At 37.4% G+C, this 13,524-nt stretch overlaps 1 protein-coding gene across 1 annotated transcript; it reads left to right on the top strand.

The window, feature by feature from the left end:
* Window positions 1-4,984: 4,984 nt before the first annotated feature.
* On the top strand, window positions 4,985-5,702 carry LOC149164574 (large ribosomal subunit protein uL15x). The gene has a single exon (XM_089432104.1). It carries the CDS (start codon window positions 5,118-5,120, stop codon window positions 5,553-5,555), a length of 438 nt encoding a protein of 145 aa, XP_089288230.1. The 5' UTR covers window positions 4,985-5,117; the 3' UTR covers window positions 5,556-5,702.
* Window positions 5,703-13,524: the final 7,822 nt, after the last annotated feature.

Genomic DNA, 13,524 nt, shown 5'->3' with positions numbered 1-13,524 from the left:
ACTTCTTTCCTCACTTGATAGGGTTGTTGAGCCAAGAAAACAGGTATTTCTACTTCGTTAATGAGTTGTTACAAATCTCTATATTTTTGGAAGAAAATGCACTTAAAAGTGCTATTGATTTGCTATCATGCTTATGATATATTGTTTCTCAAGTTTTTTTATAAATTTATTATGAATTTGTTGGCCATTAGGTGTTGGAAGGAGTGCTTAAAAGTTAGAAAAATAGAAGTATTGTCAAAGCGCTGGAAATTGGTAAAATTTTAAGTTAAAATCGAATTGTTTTGACATTAGGTCAGCCAGGTCGGAGGTCGGGCGGTCGAACCTTTGACAGGCCTTGCCCCAACCCATAACAGGGCAACCTAATAGTCGTGACCTCTAGATTGGAGGTTGGGAGGGGTTGAGCGGTCGGCCAAGTTGGGGGTCAGCTAGTCCTGACCTAATGCGTTTGCAGCGCTAATGGGAGTTGGGCCAACCTCGACCTAGGTCGGAGGTCGAGGTTGGGCCCAATGTTGATAACCAATTCAGATTGTAGTAAGGAAGGGGCCAACCTCGACCTTCCTTGGGCTACCTGCCTGCTACGTGGACCTATCTATGGTGGCAGTGTAGGTGCCATGTGGACTCGCTGTGGTGGGGTACAAAGTTATCACCTGCCACATGGGCTACTTTGAGGCTGCCACGTGGAGGTCATGATGAAGTGGAGGGGTAGAAATGACCAATCTTTAAAGGGCCATAACTGTTTATTTATAAGTCGGACTGAGATGAAATATATATCATTGGAATCATCCCGATGAGACAAATGCAATGATGTGGTCCATTTGAAATTTTGAGAAAGGTTTAAAAAAGTCAAAAAATTTAGATCTCATTCCCATAACTATACCTTGGGAGTTGGATCAATAGAGTAACCACCTCCTTTTAACTCTGATTGGGTTTTGGGGTAAGGGGGAGGGTGTGTTTACAAGGTTATCACAACTTATGGAAATTGAGGAATTTGTTTTAGTATAATATGGAATTGGACAAGGCTATGTTGTTAAGCATGTTATATTTTTATGGTTTTTGGAAGATTGTATCCTAGTTTGGACTTATTAATCTAATGTGATTAGATAATGTGTTTAATTGAATGTTGTGGCTTGTAGGTTATGTATTTGTTGTATTCAACTTGTTCCCTTTTATGAGAAGATTGTTGATATGGGCTACTTCATTATACCTATTGCGAACAAGGCAACAAATGGTAGTTGTTGCATTATCTTTTAGTTTAATACTTGTGCCTTGTTGAGCATTCCTTCATGAGGATTGTTATAATGTATTGGAGTTATCAAATCTAATACAAATAACGGAAAGGAGATTTGCTTTAAACACTTAATACATGACTACTAATAGAGTTAGGATATGAATCACAACTAAGGAAAGGGATTTGGTAGCCTTTGGTGATTAAGTTTCCTATTTAACTTACTCAATCTCCATCAACAAGTATATGTACTTATGTTTATAACTATTTACTTCCTTCTCAAAGGATTGTTACTGTGCATTGTAGTCATCAAATGTGATCTGAATATCAATTGTTGGTCTTTATGTTATTGTGGCTTTTAAGCCATAATGCAATTATGTAATTTATGGATCTCATATTGTTATTTCCACGAGAAGATTGTATTTAGAGACTAGATTCATCAAATTTGTTGAGAATGGGGAAGATAGGAATTTTGTTGTGGTGGATATTTAGGATTTTTTTTGGAACAAAAATGAATCTAATTTGGGGAAAGGATTGACAATATTTAAGATTGCTTGTAGGCCTTAGGGGATTGGACCAATGAGCTAATTTGGTTGTATATTCAATTAATTTTCTTTAATGTTATTACAAGTATATGTAAAACGTGACCTTTTTATATCTAATAAAAATACCTTTTTTTCCTTTTGGAATAAAATTAAGGATTTGATAATAATTAAATAAATCAATAAAAATGATTAAACAATAATAATTAAATAAAGGGGTTTGGAGTATACCCTAAAACTACTTCTCCTTGACTAAGAGACCATCTTCTTTAGACATAAGGAAACATGTTAATGACCCAAGATCCATAGGCATTTGACAGGAGTGAAAGCTTGCCCCCTTACAGACCACGAGTGGGTAATTCTAGGTGGTGTGGTTTTCCTTGAATAACGATGATGAGTCAACTTGCATATGCGGATAGTGGCTAATGACCACTGTCCCCACTGCTAGTTTGACAAATGAGTTATGATAGGTTTTCCCACTATGTATATATGTTTTTAATTAGTTAAATAAATAAAACAACAACAACAATAATAATTAATAGTAATTATGTCATAATTTTGATGCTAACACAATGCAATTTGAGTTAATATGATGCAACATGACACAATAATTGATGTAAGTGTGAACATACTATGATGCAAATTAATGTAACATGATGCAAATGTTCCTAAAAGACTAAATTGATTTGGATTTTGATGCAACTATGACACAACTACGATGCCTTTGAAGTCAACCTTGATGTAATACAATGCTAATATGATGCAAAATTCATGGGTTTGATGCCAAAAAGACATACAAGCAATGTTGACGGTGGTTTTCCCAAGCATATTTGTTAGATTGAGGATGTTGCGTCAAATTCAACAACATCCATACCATTGCTAAATGATGGTAGAAAATGCACAAATAAGAAAATATGACATTGGAAATGCTCACTGAAATGCAAATGTGAGCAAAACATAACACCTTGGAATGCATCATGTTCGTATCATCAACACTTCAATTTTTTTCCAAAAAGTACACTACATTATTATGCTAGAGATGATGCCATAACAACGTATTATAGTAATGTTGAATGTTTGTTCATCATCCCTTCAAGACATTCCCGTGCATGTGTGCTACTAAACACTTTCTTGCTTGTCAACTAGATGCCTAACTCCTTGTACAATCTTGTGTTATTCATTGATACTTATGATTCCATTTTGTCTTTCATTATCACCCATGAAAAAAAGGCATGAACACATATGCACAAAGCATGAAAATGCATTAAACCTTAAAAATTGATAAGCCATTAATCAATCACATGCTTTAAAGAGTCAGGGCAATCTCACTGAAGAAACACAAGTTAGCAGGAAAGATATGCATTGAACAAGTGTAAGTGAAATTGTCATCAAGGTGAAAATGAGAATTCAATTAACGCAACTAGTCAACCTCAAACATAATAAAAAGCATAATATTTTGTGTTCAATCACAAAGCATTAATGTCTATGCAATCATTTGATATAATTAACAAAAAATAATCAAAAGTAAGATAATTCAAGAAATGCATACTTGAAAATGACATTGGAGGTATGAAGTTTTGGGGAAAAAAAAGTAGGGTCCATGCTAACTTGAACCTAGTTGATGCCTCAACACACTCTTGTTGTGCACTTCATTTTTGGATGCCTTGTCTATTATGAGATCAGAGGAAGGTTCCATTGCTTGTTCAAAGATTCTTGGACCCTTGTCGACTTTTTCAGGTATCCCGATTAGAGATGTTTGGCCCTATATATGCAGGAGGCTCTCAAGTTCCGAGCGCATATTCTTTAGCCTCCCATCAGAATAGACCTCACACAGAGGATCATGACATTTTTTAGGGTACTACCTTCAGGCAGGGGCACTAAGAGCTCGATTGATACCAGTACATATCCAGACTCTAGATCAGTGAAGATCCATAGGACCTCACCCCTCCACACGAGATCTCAATAGCATATCGGTCTTAGATTCGTTCCTAGGAGACGGACTAGGTGCTCTAGACCTCAACAGCGCACGAACTCCCCCAGGTAATGATTTAGTGGACAATCCGCACCTTCCACCGACTCTTCATCAGGCCAACAAACTTTGTAGAGTCGGGCCAACAAACTTTGTTGAGTTTCTTCAGTGTTCTTCATTCAACCTTCGATGTTAGGAGAGATGGGTCTGATCCTCAGACCTATTAGCTCTTGGATCTTCTCTGCGAGGGCCAAATGTTGATTTACTTCATGCATTGTATCTTTTATAGGAGACCGTTTGGTTCTCCCGCTTTAGATGGACATCATTGTACTCAACAGTCCCTTTGAGCTACTTTGTGGTCATTAGTTGGATATCTTATTATCTTATGTTATCTCATCTCCTCCTATTCCCATCTCAATCTCTTAGCTTCATTTCAGCTAACTTGTAATTTAGACTAATACCTTCTCTTGGCCTCACTTAGATTGACCTATAACTTAAACTAATATGGAAAGAGAAGATTTCATTTGCAACCAATAACTAAGGTACAATTTTATTTATTTTCAATATTTGAGGAATTGATAATTTGTAGGGATTACCTAGATGAGGCCCATGTTCAAATATGGTTGATTTCCACTATAACCCCTAAACTAATGCCAATAACCCATATATGAGTGCTTAGCTAGTAACTTATAACTTAGCAAGGATTGAGATGTCTAGAAACACACTCAGAAGAAGGGCACCATCATGGGGACATATCTCCTTCTAACATTACAATGAGCCAAAGTATCATAAAAAATTTGGTTGCGATTACCTAAACGAAGCTCATGTTCAAATATAGTTGATTGGTACTATAACCCCTAAGCTAATGCCAATAAGCCACATGAATGCTTAACTAATAACTTATAACTTAATAAAGATTGAGATATCTAAAAACACACTCACTAGAAAAACCCCTCATAAAGAAATATCTCCTTCTCACCTTACAATGAGCTAAACTATCATAACAAACAAAATACAAAACTTACCTCCCAACCATTCGAGCATGACACAACTTTCAATAAAAAGTATACTGAACGCCAAAGAACCTTATAGGGGTGGGAGGACACTCTACGGCGTTAGCTTTTCTTCACCCTTTCAATTTCTAAGTGCACAATGGGGGTTCACATGGTTTTCCAACGTTTGCTTTGACTAGGGTTTTATTTTCATATTTATTTTGCTTTGACGGTAAATGCGCACAGATTTGCGAGATTAGGGTTTCGGTTCAAAACCCTACAGACGAAATTAGGGTTTCGCTTAAAAACCCTACAAACGACCGAATAAAGCTATATTGTGGGAGGACGAAGAGGCGGAGGCGAAGAAGAGGAAGGAGAGGCCGAGCAGGATGACGACCAGACTGAAGAAGAACAGGAAGAAGAGAGGGCATGTGAGCGCAGGCCACGGGCGTATCGGCAAGCACAGGAAGCATCCAGGTGGTAGGGGTAACGCCGGAGGTATGCACCACCATCGCATTCTCTTCGACAAATACCATCCCGGCTACTTTGGTAAGGTTGGTATGAGGCATTTCCACAAGCTGAGGAACCATTATCACTGTCCTATCGTTAATATTGACAAGCTGTGGTCTCTGGTACCCGAGGACGTCAAGGCCAAGGCCACCCCCGACAGTGTTCCTTTAATAGATGTCACTCAGTTTGGGTTTTTTAAAGTATTGGGTAAGGGCGAGCTGCCCTCGCAACCCATCGTCGTGAAGGCCAAGCTTATTTCTAAGCTGGCTGAGAAGAAGATCAAGGAGGCAGGCGGGGCAGTCATGCTGACCGCCTGATCGGAGTTTTAGGGTTTTTTGCATTTGATTTCAGAATTTTAACCTGTGTCGGTGTTTTGGGTATTAAAGGACAAATTTGTTAAGGATATATTATTTATGATTCTCATTGGGAATCCTTTTTCTAAATGCTCATGATATTATGTTATATATTTGTTTCTCAATGGTTTGTTATTTTGAGACCTTTTAAATGTTATGATCATTTTTCTTCATTGCTTATATTATTGATCTCAATTACTTTGAACGTGTTCGTTGGGTAGGTAAATAGAGCTTCTATTAATATGCTGCATAGAACACAAAGAAGAAGAAAGATGGGGTCCGGATCAATGTTTTGACTTAGTCTTGGTGTGCCATCCTCGTTTTCCAAAGCTATTCGGGTTGATTTTGCTAATATCATCTGATGCCCCTACAAAAATTCTGACAGAAAGAACATCAATAATATTTTGTCTGATCTTAATCTCCATAGCAAAAATATATGGTCTGATCTAGTCTTTGTGTGCCATCCATAATGTTTTGGGTGTCGATGGAAAAATTGATGAGGGATTGTTTTATTTCTGTTGCTCACTCTGAATCCTTGGGTTATAATCTATATTTGTTTCAAGATGGTTTGCGATTTTGAGTCCTACTTTCAGTGCTGTCATAGTTTTTCCATGGTGCTAACATTCTTCTGATCGAGTCTTTGTGTTCCATTTTGAACATCTAAAGCTTATCTAACAACCTTTATTATCCATAAAAAATGTAACGGAAGGAACAATGAAAACATTAGTCTGATCCTAACCCGCACTAAACTGAGATTTTGACCATGAAGGCTTACCTCAAATATTGCCCTTAAAGTCGGATGTTGTTCATCTCCCAAGATACTATAGTTAAATGTTGTAAGACTGAGTTGTCCAACTTTAGCAGGACAAAAGTTCTGTCCTTTTCATGACTTGATCATTATCTCGTGAGCAGCATTTGATGAACCTGGTGAGTATGCATTTGATCATTGTGTTGTTTTCCACGATACCGAACTCTATTGCAGTGTACCTATCCTGCTTAACCCATGCTGGTGAGGGGTTTGACAGATTTTCTACTCCCACTACATGGCTGGTTTTAGCCACGAAAATTTAGTATTGTACGTCTTTCAGCAAAACCAAAAGCCATGTATCATTTCTGGTTTTTCTATCTTCTTTGTAGAATCAGCTGCTCCATAATAGATGCCTCTAATCCAACCCCATCAATATTATCAGTATTACTTTCTACAATGTCTTGGATGGTCCAGTCCACATCTGTAGATGCTCTGAAACAGATATCCCACTTTGGGTGGTCTTTGAGGTGGAGTAGATTGAAGTCGTTTGCAGCTCTTGCCCGTCTTGTGCTGTTTTTAACATGGCCCCCATCTGGAAAACTTTGCTTGCTGTAATTGGGGGTTGCACGGACGAGTGTGGTTTCTTGCCTTTTGGTTGTTCTCACACTGCTCTTGCTTGATTTTGGTTGAGACCCTGTTGTTGCAGTGTGTGGGTAGACATCCCTTCACCCTTGTTGGTTTCCTTTCTTGTTGGCTGCTGCATTCAGCGTTTAGGGCTGTTGATCTGCTGGACATCTTATTCTCCTGTTCTCTTTCACAGTTCTGAAGCCTTAAATCTTATTAAAATCCAAATGTGGGGTACTTTCTACAATGTCTTGGATGGTCCATTCCACATCTGTAGATGTTCTGAAACAGATATCCCACTTTGGGTGGTCTTAGAATCTGAGGTGGAGTAGATTGAAGCCGTCTGCAGCTCTTGCCCATCTTGTGCTGTTCCTTCCATGGCCACCATCTGGAAAACTTTGCTTGCTGTAATTGGGGGTAGCAAGGACGAGTGTGGTATCTTGCCTTTTGGTTGTGTTCTCACACTTCTCTTGCTTGATTTTGGTTGAGACCCTGTTGCTGCAGTGTGTGGGTAGACATCCTTTCACCCTTGTTGGTTTCATGTCTTGTTGGCTGCTGCATTCAGCGTTTAGGGCTGTTGATCTGTTGGACATCTTATTCTCCTGTTCTATTTCACTGCTCTGAAGCCTTAAATCCCATTAAAATCCAAATGTAGGGTACTTCTAAGGTGTTCATTGGGAGAAATTTGTTCCATTTGCTGCTGCTTCCTCTCTGCCTCTCAGCTATGGCTGTTGATGCTCTCTCTCCAGTTCAGTTGTGATTTCATGACTACCTTACTTGTCGTTCATGTCAGTGTCTGCTGTTGTGAAACTGATGGCTTGCTTATTCTTTCCACCTCTTTCTTGTAGACAATTTCTGTTCGTTTCCATCTCAATTATCCTGTCATTTATGTTTGTTAACCAGTAGTACCTCTATTCTATGTCTCAAGGTTCGTCCAACTTTAACTTTGAGGTTTGAATTTTGGTGAACCTTAATTTTTTTTTGAGATTTGGTGAACTTCATCAAACCCCATAGCCATTGACCAAGTCCATAGATCAAAACTCATAACCTCATGTCACAACTCAAGCTTGCAATTTATCCTTGCAGTTCTGAGTCTGTGATAGTATTTTTTATGTTTCTCATGTTGATTTTAACTATTTGATCCTATAATTGATTATATATACAAGAACCTAATGGCGAACCCCATCCCAACCTCTCATCAAAAGATTCGAACTCAAATTGAACCTAGTAATTGCCAACCCAAACTCGAAGCTGAACCATTTGACATAGCCTCTATTTGTACCCATCTCAATCATCATTATGCCATCATCTTTATGTGTAGTGACCACTCATGCCTTCATCCATATTGCACATCATTACCTTGTCATCTTATGTGCAGTGAGTGATCATCATTGACCTGTCAGCATCCTTTTGCAATGAACCTCCCATCGGTCCTGTTTGTCTGCAATCAGTCTCCTATCACTCGTTTTCTTTATACAATCTCCCTCTGGTATTACATGTCTTATAGGTCCAGAAGATGGGAGATGGAGCTTGCAGAAAGAAATCTGTATATGGGTGTTTTCTGGAAGACTCCCAGGTTGTCTCGATTCTTGAATGAAGTACGCAATTGAAGCTGCCATGAAAGGTGTTTTTTATTGAAATGACTCTACAGGCCCACAGACAGTTTTCACGGTTATTTTCTGTGTTTTTCTTGAAGAATGTCATGACAAGTTGCAAAATTACAGTATTTTATGTTCTACCTCTTCCAATGTAATGGGAAGGAGGATAATAAGATGATTTGATATTTTGTCTTTTATTTTTGTTTTACGACACCTGCATAGTTACTTTTGCTGTTGTTTTATCTGGTTTTGTTTTGCTGTTGTTTTCTCTGTTTTTGTTTAAGCATTGCATGGATAATTTAAGAAATCATCATCTTTTATGAGTAACTCTTGTAAAATGTGTCAGTATATTGTTTTTATGAGTAACTCTTTTGGAATTGAGAACTTTTGTATACTTTTCAGCACCATTACTGAAAAAATGAAATGCTCAAGAATGCACATCCTTTTATGCACATATTTTTTGTGAGGTCTTTGTCTGAGAGGTTTTTACAAAGATAAACCAGGGGGCTAGAAAAAGTCAGATATGCTGAATTTAATTTATTCTTTGGCTGTTTTCAAAGGTGGAGGCATATTATAACATGAGGAAGGTGAAGGAACTTGAATGAATGATGATAACATATTTGTTTGAATGTCTAAATCTTTTGACATTTCCCAGTTTTCTCTTTGCATCCAAGCTTTCTTGCTCTATCAAATGATTATTAGCACCATTTTCTTAATTTTTGTTCCTGGCAGAGAGGCAAACTTGATTACCATGGCTTGAATACTATCTTGAGAACTAACTGTTATCACATTGCATGTTGTACTTCAAATACACATTGAATTTTTCTTCAGCAGTGGGCTCTGTCTATCATGGTAAAAGTATTGTTAGTTATGCTGATCCTCAATCCGACTGAAACATTTGCCTGCACCATTTGACGAGACCTCAAAGTTACTGCCTTAAGTTAACTTTTGATATTCTAGTGATTTCCTCTCAGAAATTTGACATCCAAAAAGTTTATCTCTACCAAGGTCAATGGCATCACCTGCCAACGTAACACCATTGTCAAGATCTTCTGCAGACAGTAGAACCACTGAACTTTGATCATCTTGCATATTGAATTTTAGTGTACTCTTATGTATCCTTTCCAGTTGGATGCTTCTTAGAGTTATTCAATCTGGGTAGCTTATCTAGAGCAATGGAACCAGGGTCCAGCAATGATGCATCATTTTTGAATAATCAAATTGAGACATTACTTTATACTTACAATCATGACTCAGAATGAGGGTGGAATTAAAATCTCATCAGACTTGATAGCTTTGGACTTTAGATTACTAGATTGGCTTCCTACTTCTCACATGAAATCCCTATTTCCTGCAATCGAAGCAATTCAAAGCAGGGGAGCTAATATTTAATGTTCATATGTGCTTCAGCTAAAATAATTAGACGTTAGACGTTTCAAAAACACAAGTTCTTTGGTTCCATGAATACATTTTATGATATGCTAGGCCATAGAAATAGTGATTTGTTTACCCTTAGTAACCATCTTGATAGCAAAGGCCTTTGCCTCAAGGGAAGAATGCCAGACAATGGTAATAATAAATGTGCTGAGATTGATAAACTCTAAAATTGCGACAGCTAAAGTGTCTTGCAAACAAAACAAAGCAGGGTCAAGGATTTTTGTGAATGTTATCCTCGAACCTTTTCCCACTTCTGATGTCAATATATTGGGACCTATTATTAAAGGCATAAGAGCAGGGAAATCATTGTCGAAAGAGAAACCAGATTTTTAACTTTCATTGCCTGCCCCTCTTTTTGCAAAGTTATGATTTGGGAACGACCCATAAACTAAAAACACTGCCTCTATGAATTCCTTTTATAGTAGCAGATGACTTTTACAAAGGTTTGGCAGCATTTGGACACTGATTTAAAACTATCACTTGTATGTCAACAGAGACGGGCTTGTTCACTATGTCAACAAAGGGGCCTGCATATGGTGTAATTTTTTGATTCTCAAGTACATGTTCCTTGGTAGAACATGTGTCCATGATATACCAAACAAGCTGTGCATCCCTCTATGAAAACCTATAGTTATGAAATCCATGTTAATTTCTTAATTAGTACTCATAAAATAAATAAAGAACTCGCGTGCCCAGGACACGTCCTGAACTGATTATTATTTATGTAAATTGTCAACAACTTTGATTCTTGTTACTAAATCTCACATGCTCATTTTTTAGCATAAGGTTACATTTTTTGTAACTGTAAATATCTTCTTTAGTAGAACATTGTCCTTGATATTACCGACAGATCAACAAGCTTAATACTTGTATCACATTCTCATCTCTGAGCATATGGTGGTTTTTCTTTTGAAGCTTAAGTTGATCTCCTTGGTAGAACATGTCCTCTATATTCCCAACATGCTGTACGTATGAAAATCTGAAGTTGGGAGATCCAAGTTTTGTTAATTACAACTCAGTAGAATAAGTATAAGAATTTGTGAGTCCAGGATACATCTTGAACTGAACTGATTATAATTTCGCAAATGTAGCATCCACAGTTATGCTTTCATTTATTCCATGACCATGACTTTCAGCACTACTGCTTTCTGGTTTAAGCACAGATTATCATGTTATATTCAACATAGTATTGTTAAGCGGTCATCAAGCTCTGACCGATAGTTCACAGCAGACTGGGCAGAACAAACAGTTCTTCCCCATATAACGAGTAAACATAACAAACAGTTCTTCCCCATATAACGAGGAAACCCATTTGATGTCCTTGTTGCTAGATTTTGTGCAACTTCATGGAGTAGAGAGGTTGCATGGGAACGCTTAAGCGGCGTCGAAGGGAATGATCAAATGGAGTGACGAATGGGGCTTTTGAATTTTCTTCCGTTCTTTCTTTCATTGACCTCCCACTGCTCGTTCCCTGTCCAACGACCAACGTGCTACATCATATCTAAAGTAGAGAGGTTATCCCATTTGATAGATTTCAGACTAGAGAGGTTATCCCATTTGATAGATTTCAGTGGTAATGTTAATTGCATCGAGAGTGCTTTTCTCTATTTAGGGCGGGGTTGAAGGGAAGAATTTATTTATTCTATGTAGTAAATGTTAATCGCGTCGAGAGAGTGCTTCCCTGCCGCCTCGGTGTGGTGGGATGGATCTTGATTCTTCTTTGCGAACAAAATGGAAATAAATTTACGTCCAATTCTTTAGAAAATGAACTTTAAGAAGGTCAACCTTAAAAAAAACGCTTAAATTTATCTTAAGTCATAATTTTAAAGCTTATAAAGATTTGTAATTTTAATAATTGTTCATAGTTATACTAATTTACATACATCATAAAATTCCCAACATTTTGTGCTTGTTATAATGTATCTTTGATCATTAAAATCTTGGAAAAACACTAGTACTATAAAATTCCCAGTATTGGATATTATCTTCAAATCGACTTAAAACTGTGGTTCATACACGATTATATCGAAAATGCTATTGACAAGTATTTGTTTGCATTACATTGTTTTCGGGTAATTTATTATAATTCGATTTTCTTTTCACTGAAAGGACTGTCTGTGAACGAAAAGCCCTCTGAGAGAAGTGGTAAGCCCTCGAAGAGAAGTGGTAACCAGTAGAGACCAGGGTTATGACTTGACATAATTTTATTTTTATTTTTAGTTAGCTTAAAAAAATTAGCCTTAGCCCATGGGATAGTCAATAGACAGTGATGGGGTGTACTGTTAAGACATTACATGATCTGTAGTCAATAAACAGTGATGGGGTGTACTGTTAAGACATTACATGCTCTGAAGGTCACTGGTTTGAAATTCTTTTGGCAAAATCCAGCCATGTTAATGGCCGGTGTGGCCAGATTGGGGTGATCCCTGGTTGATTTTGATGATTTAGATGCCCTTGAGTTATGGTTTGTCAAAAGGGATAGTCAATAGACAGTGATGGGGTGTACTGTTAAGACATTACATGATCTGTAGTCAATAAACAGTGATGGGGTGTACTGTTAAGACATTACATGATCTGAAGGTCACTGGTTTGAAATTCTTTTGGCAAAATCCAGCCATGTTAATGGCCGGTGTGGCCAGATTGGGGTGATCCCTGGTTGATTTTGATGATTTAGATGCCCTTGAGTTATGGTTTGTCAAAGCCAAAAATTAAACATACAATCATTACAGGAGTCACTATTTAGCAAACAAAAAAAACCATAACCTTTGCTTCTGTTTGTAAAGGCCATAACAAATTATATATCCATTTATTTAATGAAACACAAATATCATCTCAGAAATTTTCACTGGTTTGAAATTCAGTTGGCAAAAATCCAGTCATGTTAATGGCCGGTGTGGCCCAGATCGGGGGTGATCCCTGGTTGATTTTGATGGCTTAGATGCCCTTGAGTTATGGTTTGTCAAAGCCAAAAATTAAAAATGCAATCATTTCAGGAGTCATTATTTCGCTGACAAAAAAACCATAACCTTTGCTTCTATTTGTAAAGGCCATAACAAATTATATATCTATTTATTTAATGAAACAACACAAATATCATCTCCAGAGATCCTTCCCTCGTAAGGGGATATTGATTAATGATCGGAATGCATTATAGACTGGTCTTTCTATTACGAGCTACCCCAGATGTCTAATTGATCGATGTGTATTTTCGCTCTAACAATTAGATTGAATCGAATTAGAGAACCCCTTCTCAAATCACAAAATAAGTTTCATCAGAAGTTTTATTCTATGAATCGACGGCTTTGAAGAGGGCCAAGGTATCACCAAGATTCCCACAGGATTTGAAGTAATAACCAGATGAAAACTAAATCCACACTACCTTTAATTTGTGATCTTCTTCATTGTTAAGTGGCATTCAATTCGAAGAGGCTTGAGATCCCAAGTCTCATCTTCTTCATTGAAAAGTTACATTCAATTCCAAGAGGCTTGAGATTCCAAGGCTTATCTTCTTCATTGAAAAGTTACA

The sequence above is a fragment of the Pinus tabuliformis genome, chromosome 5_1 (genome assembly GCF_031772625.1).
Source record: "Pinus tabuliformis cultivar Carrire ecotype Pingquan chromosome 5_1, CPIR1, whole genome shotgun sequence".
NCBI lineage: Eukaryota > Viridiplantae > Streptophyta > Pinopsida > Pinales > Pinaceae > Pinus > Pinus tabuliformis.
This window is presented reverse-complemented; position numbering and strand designations above follow the sequence as displayed.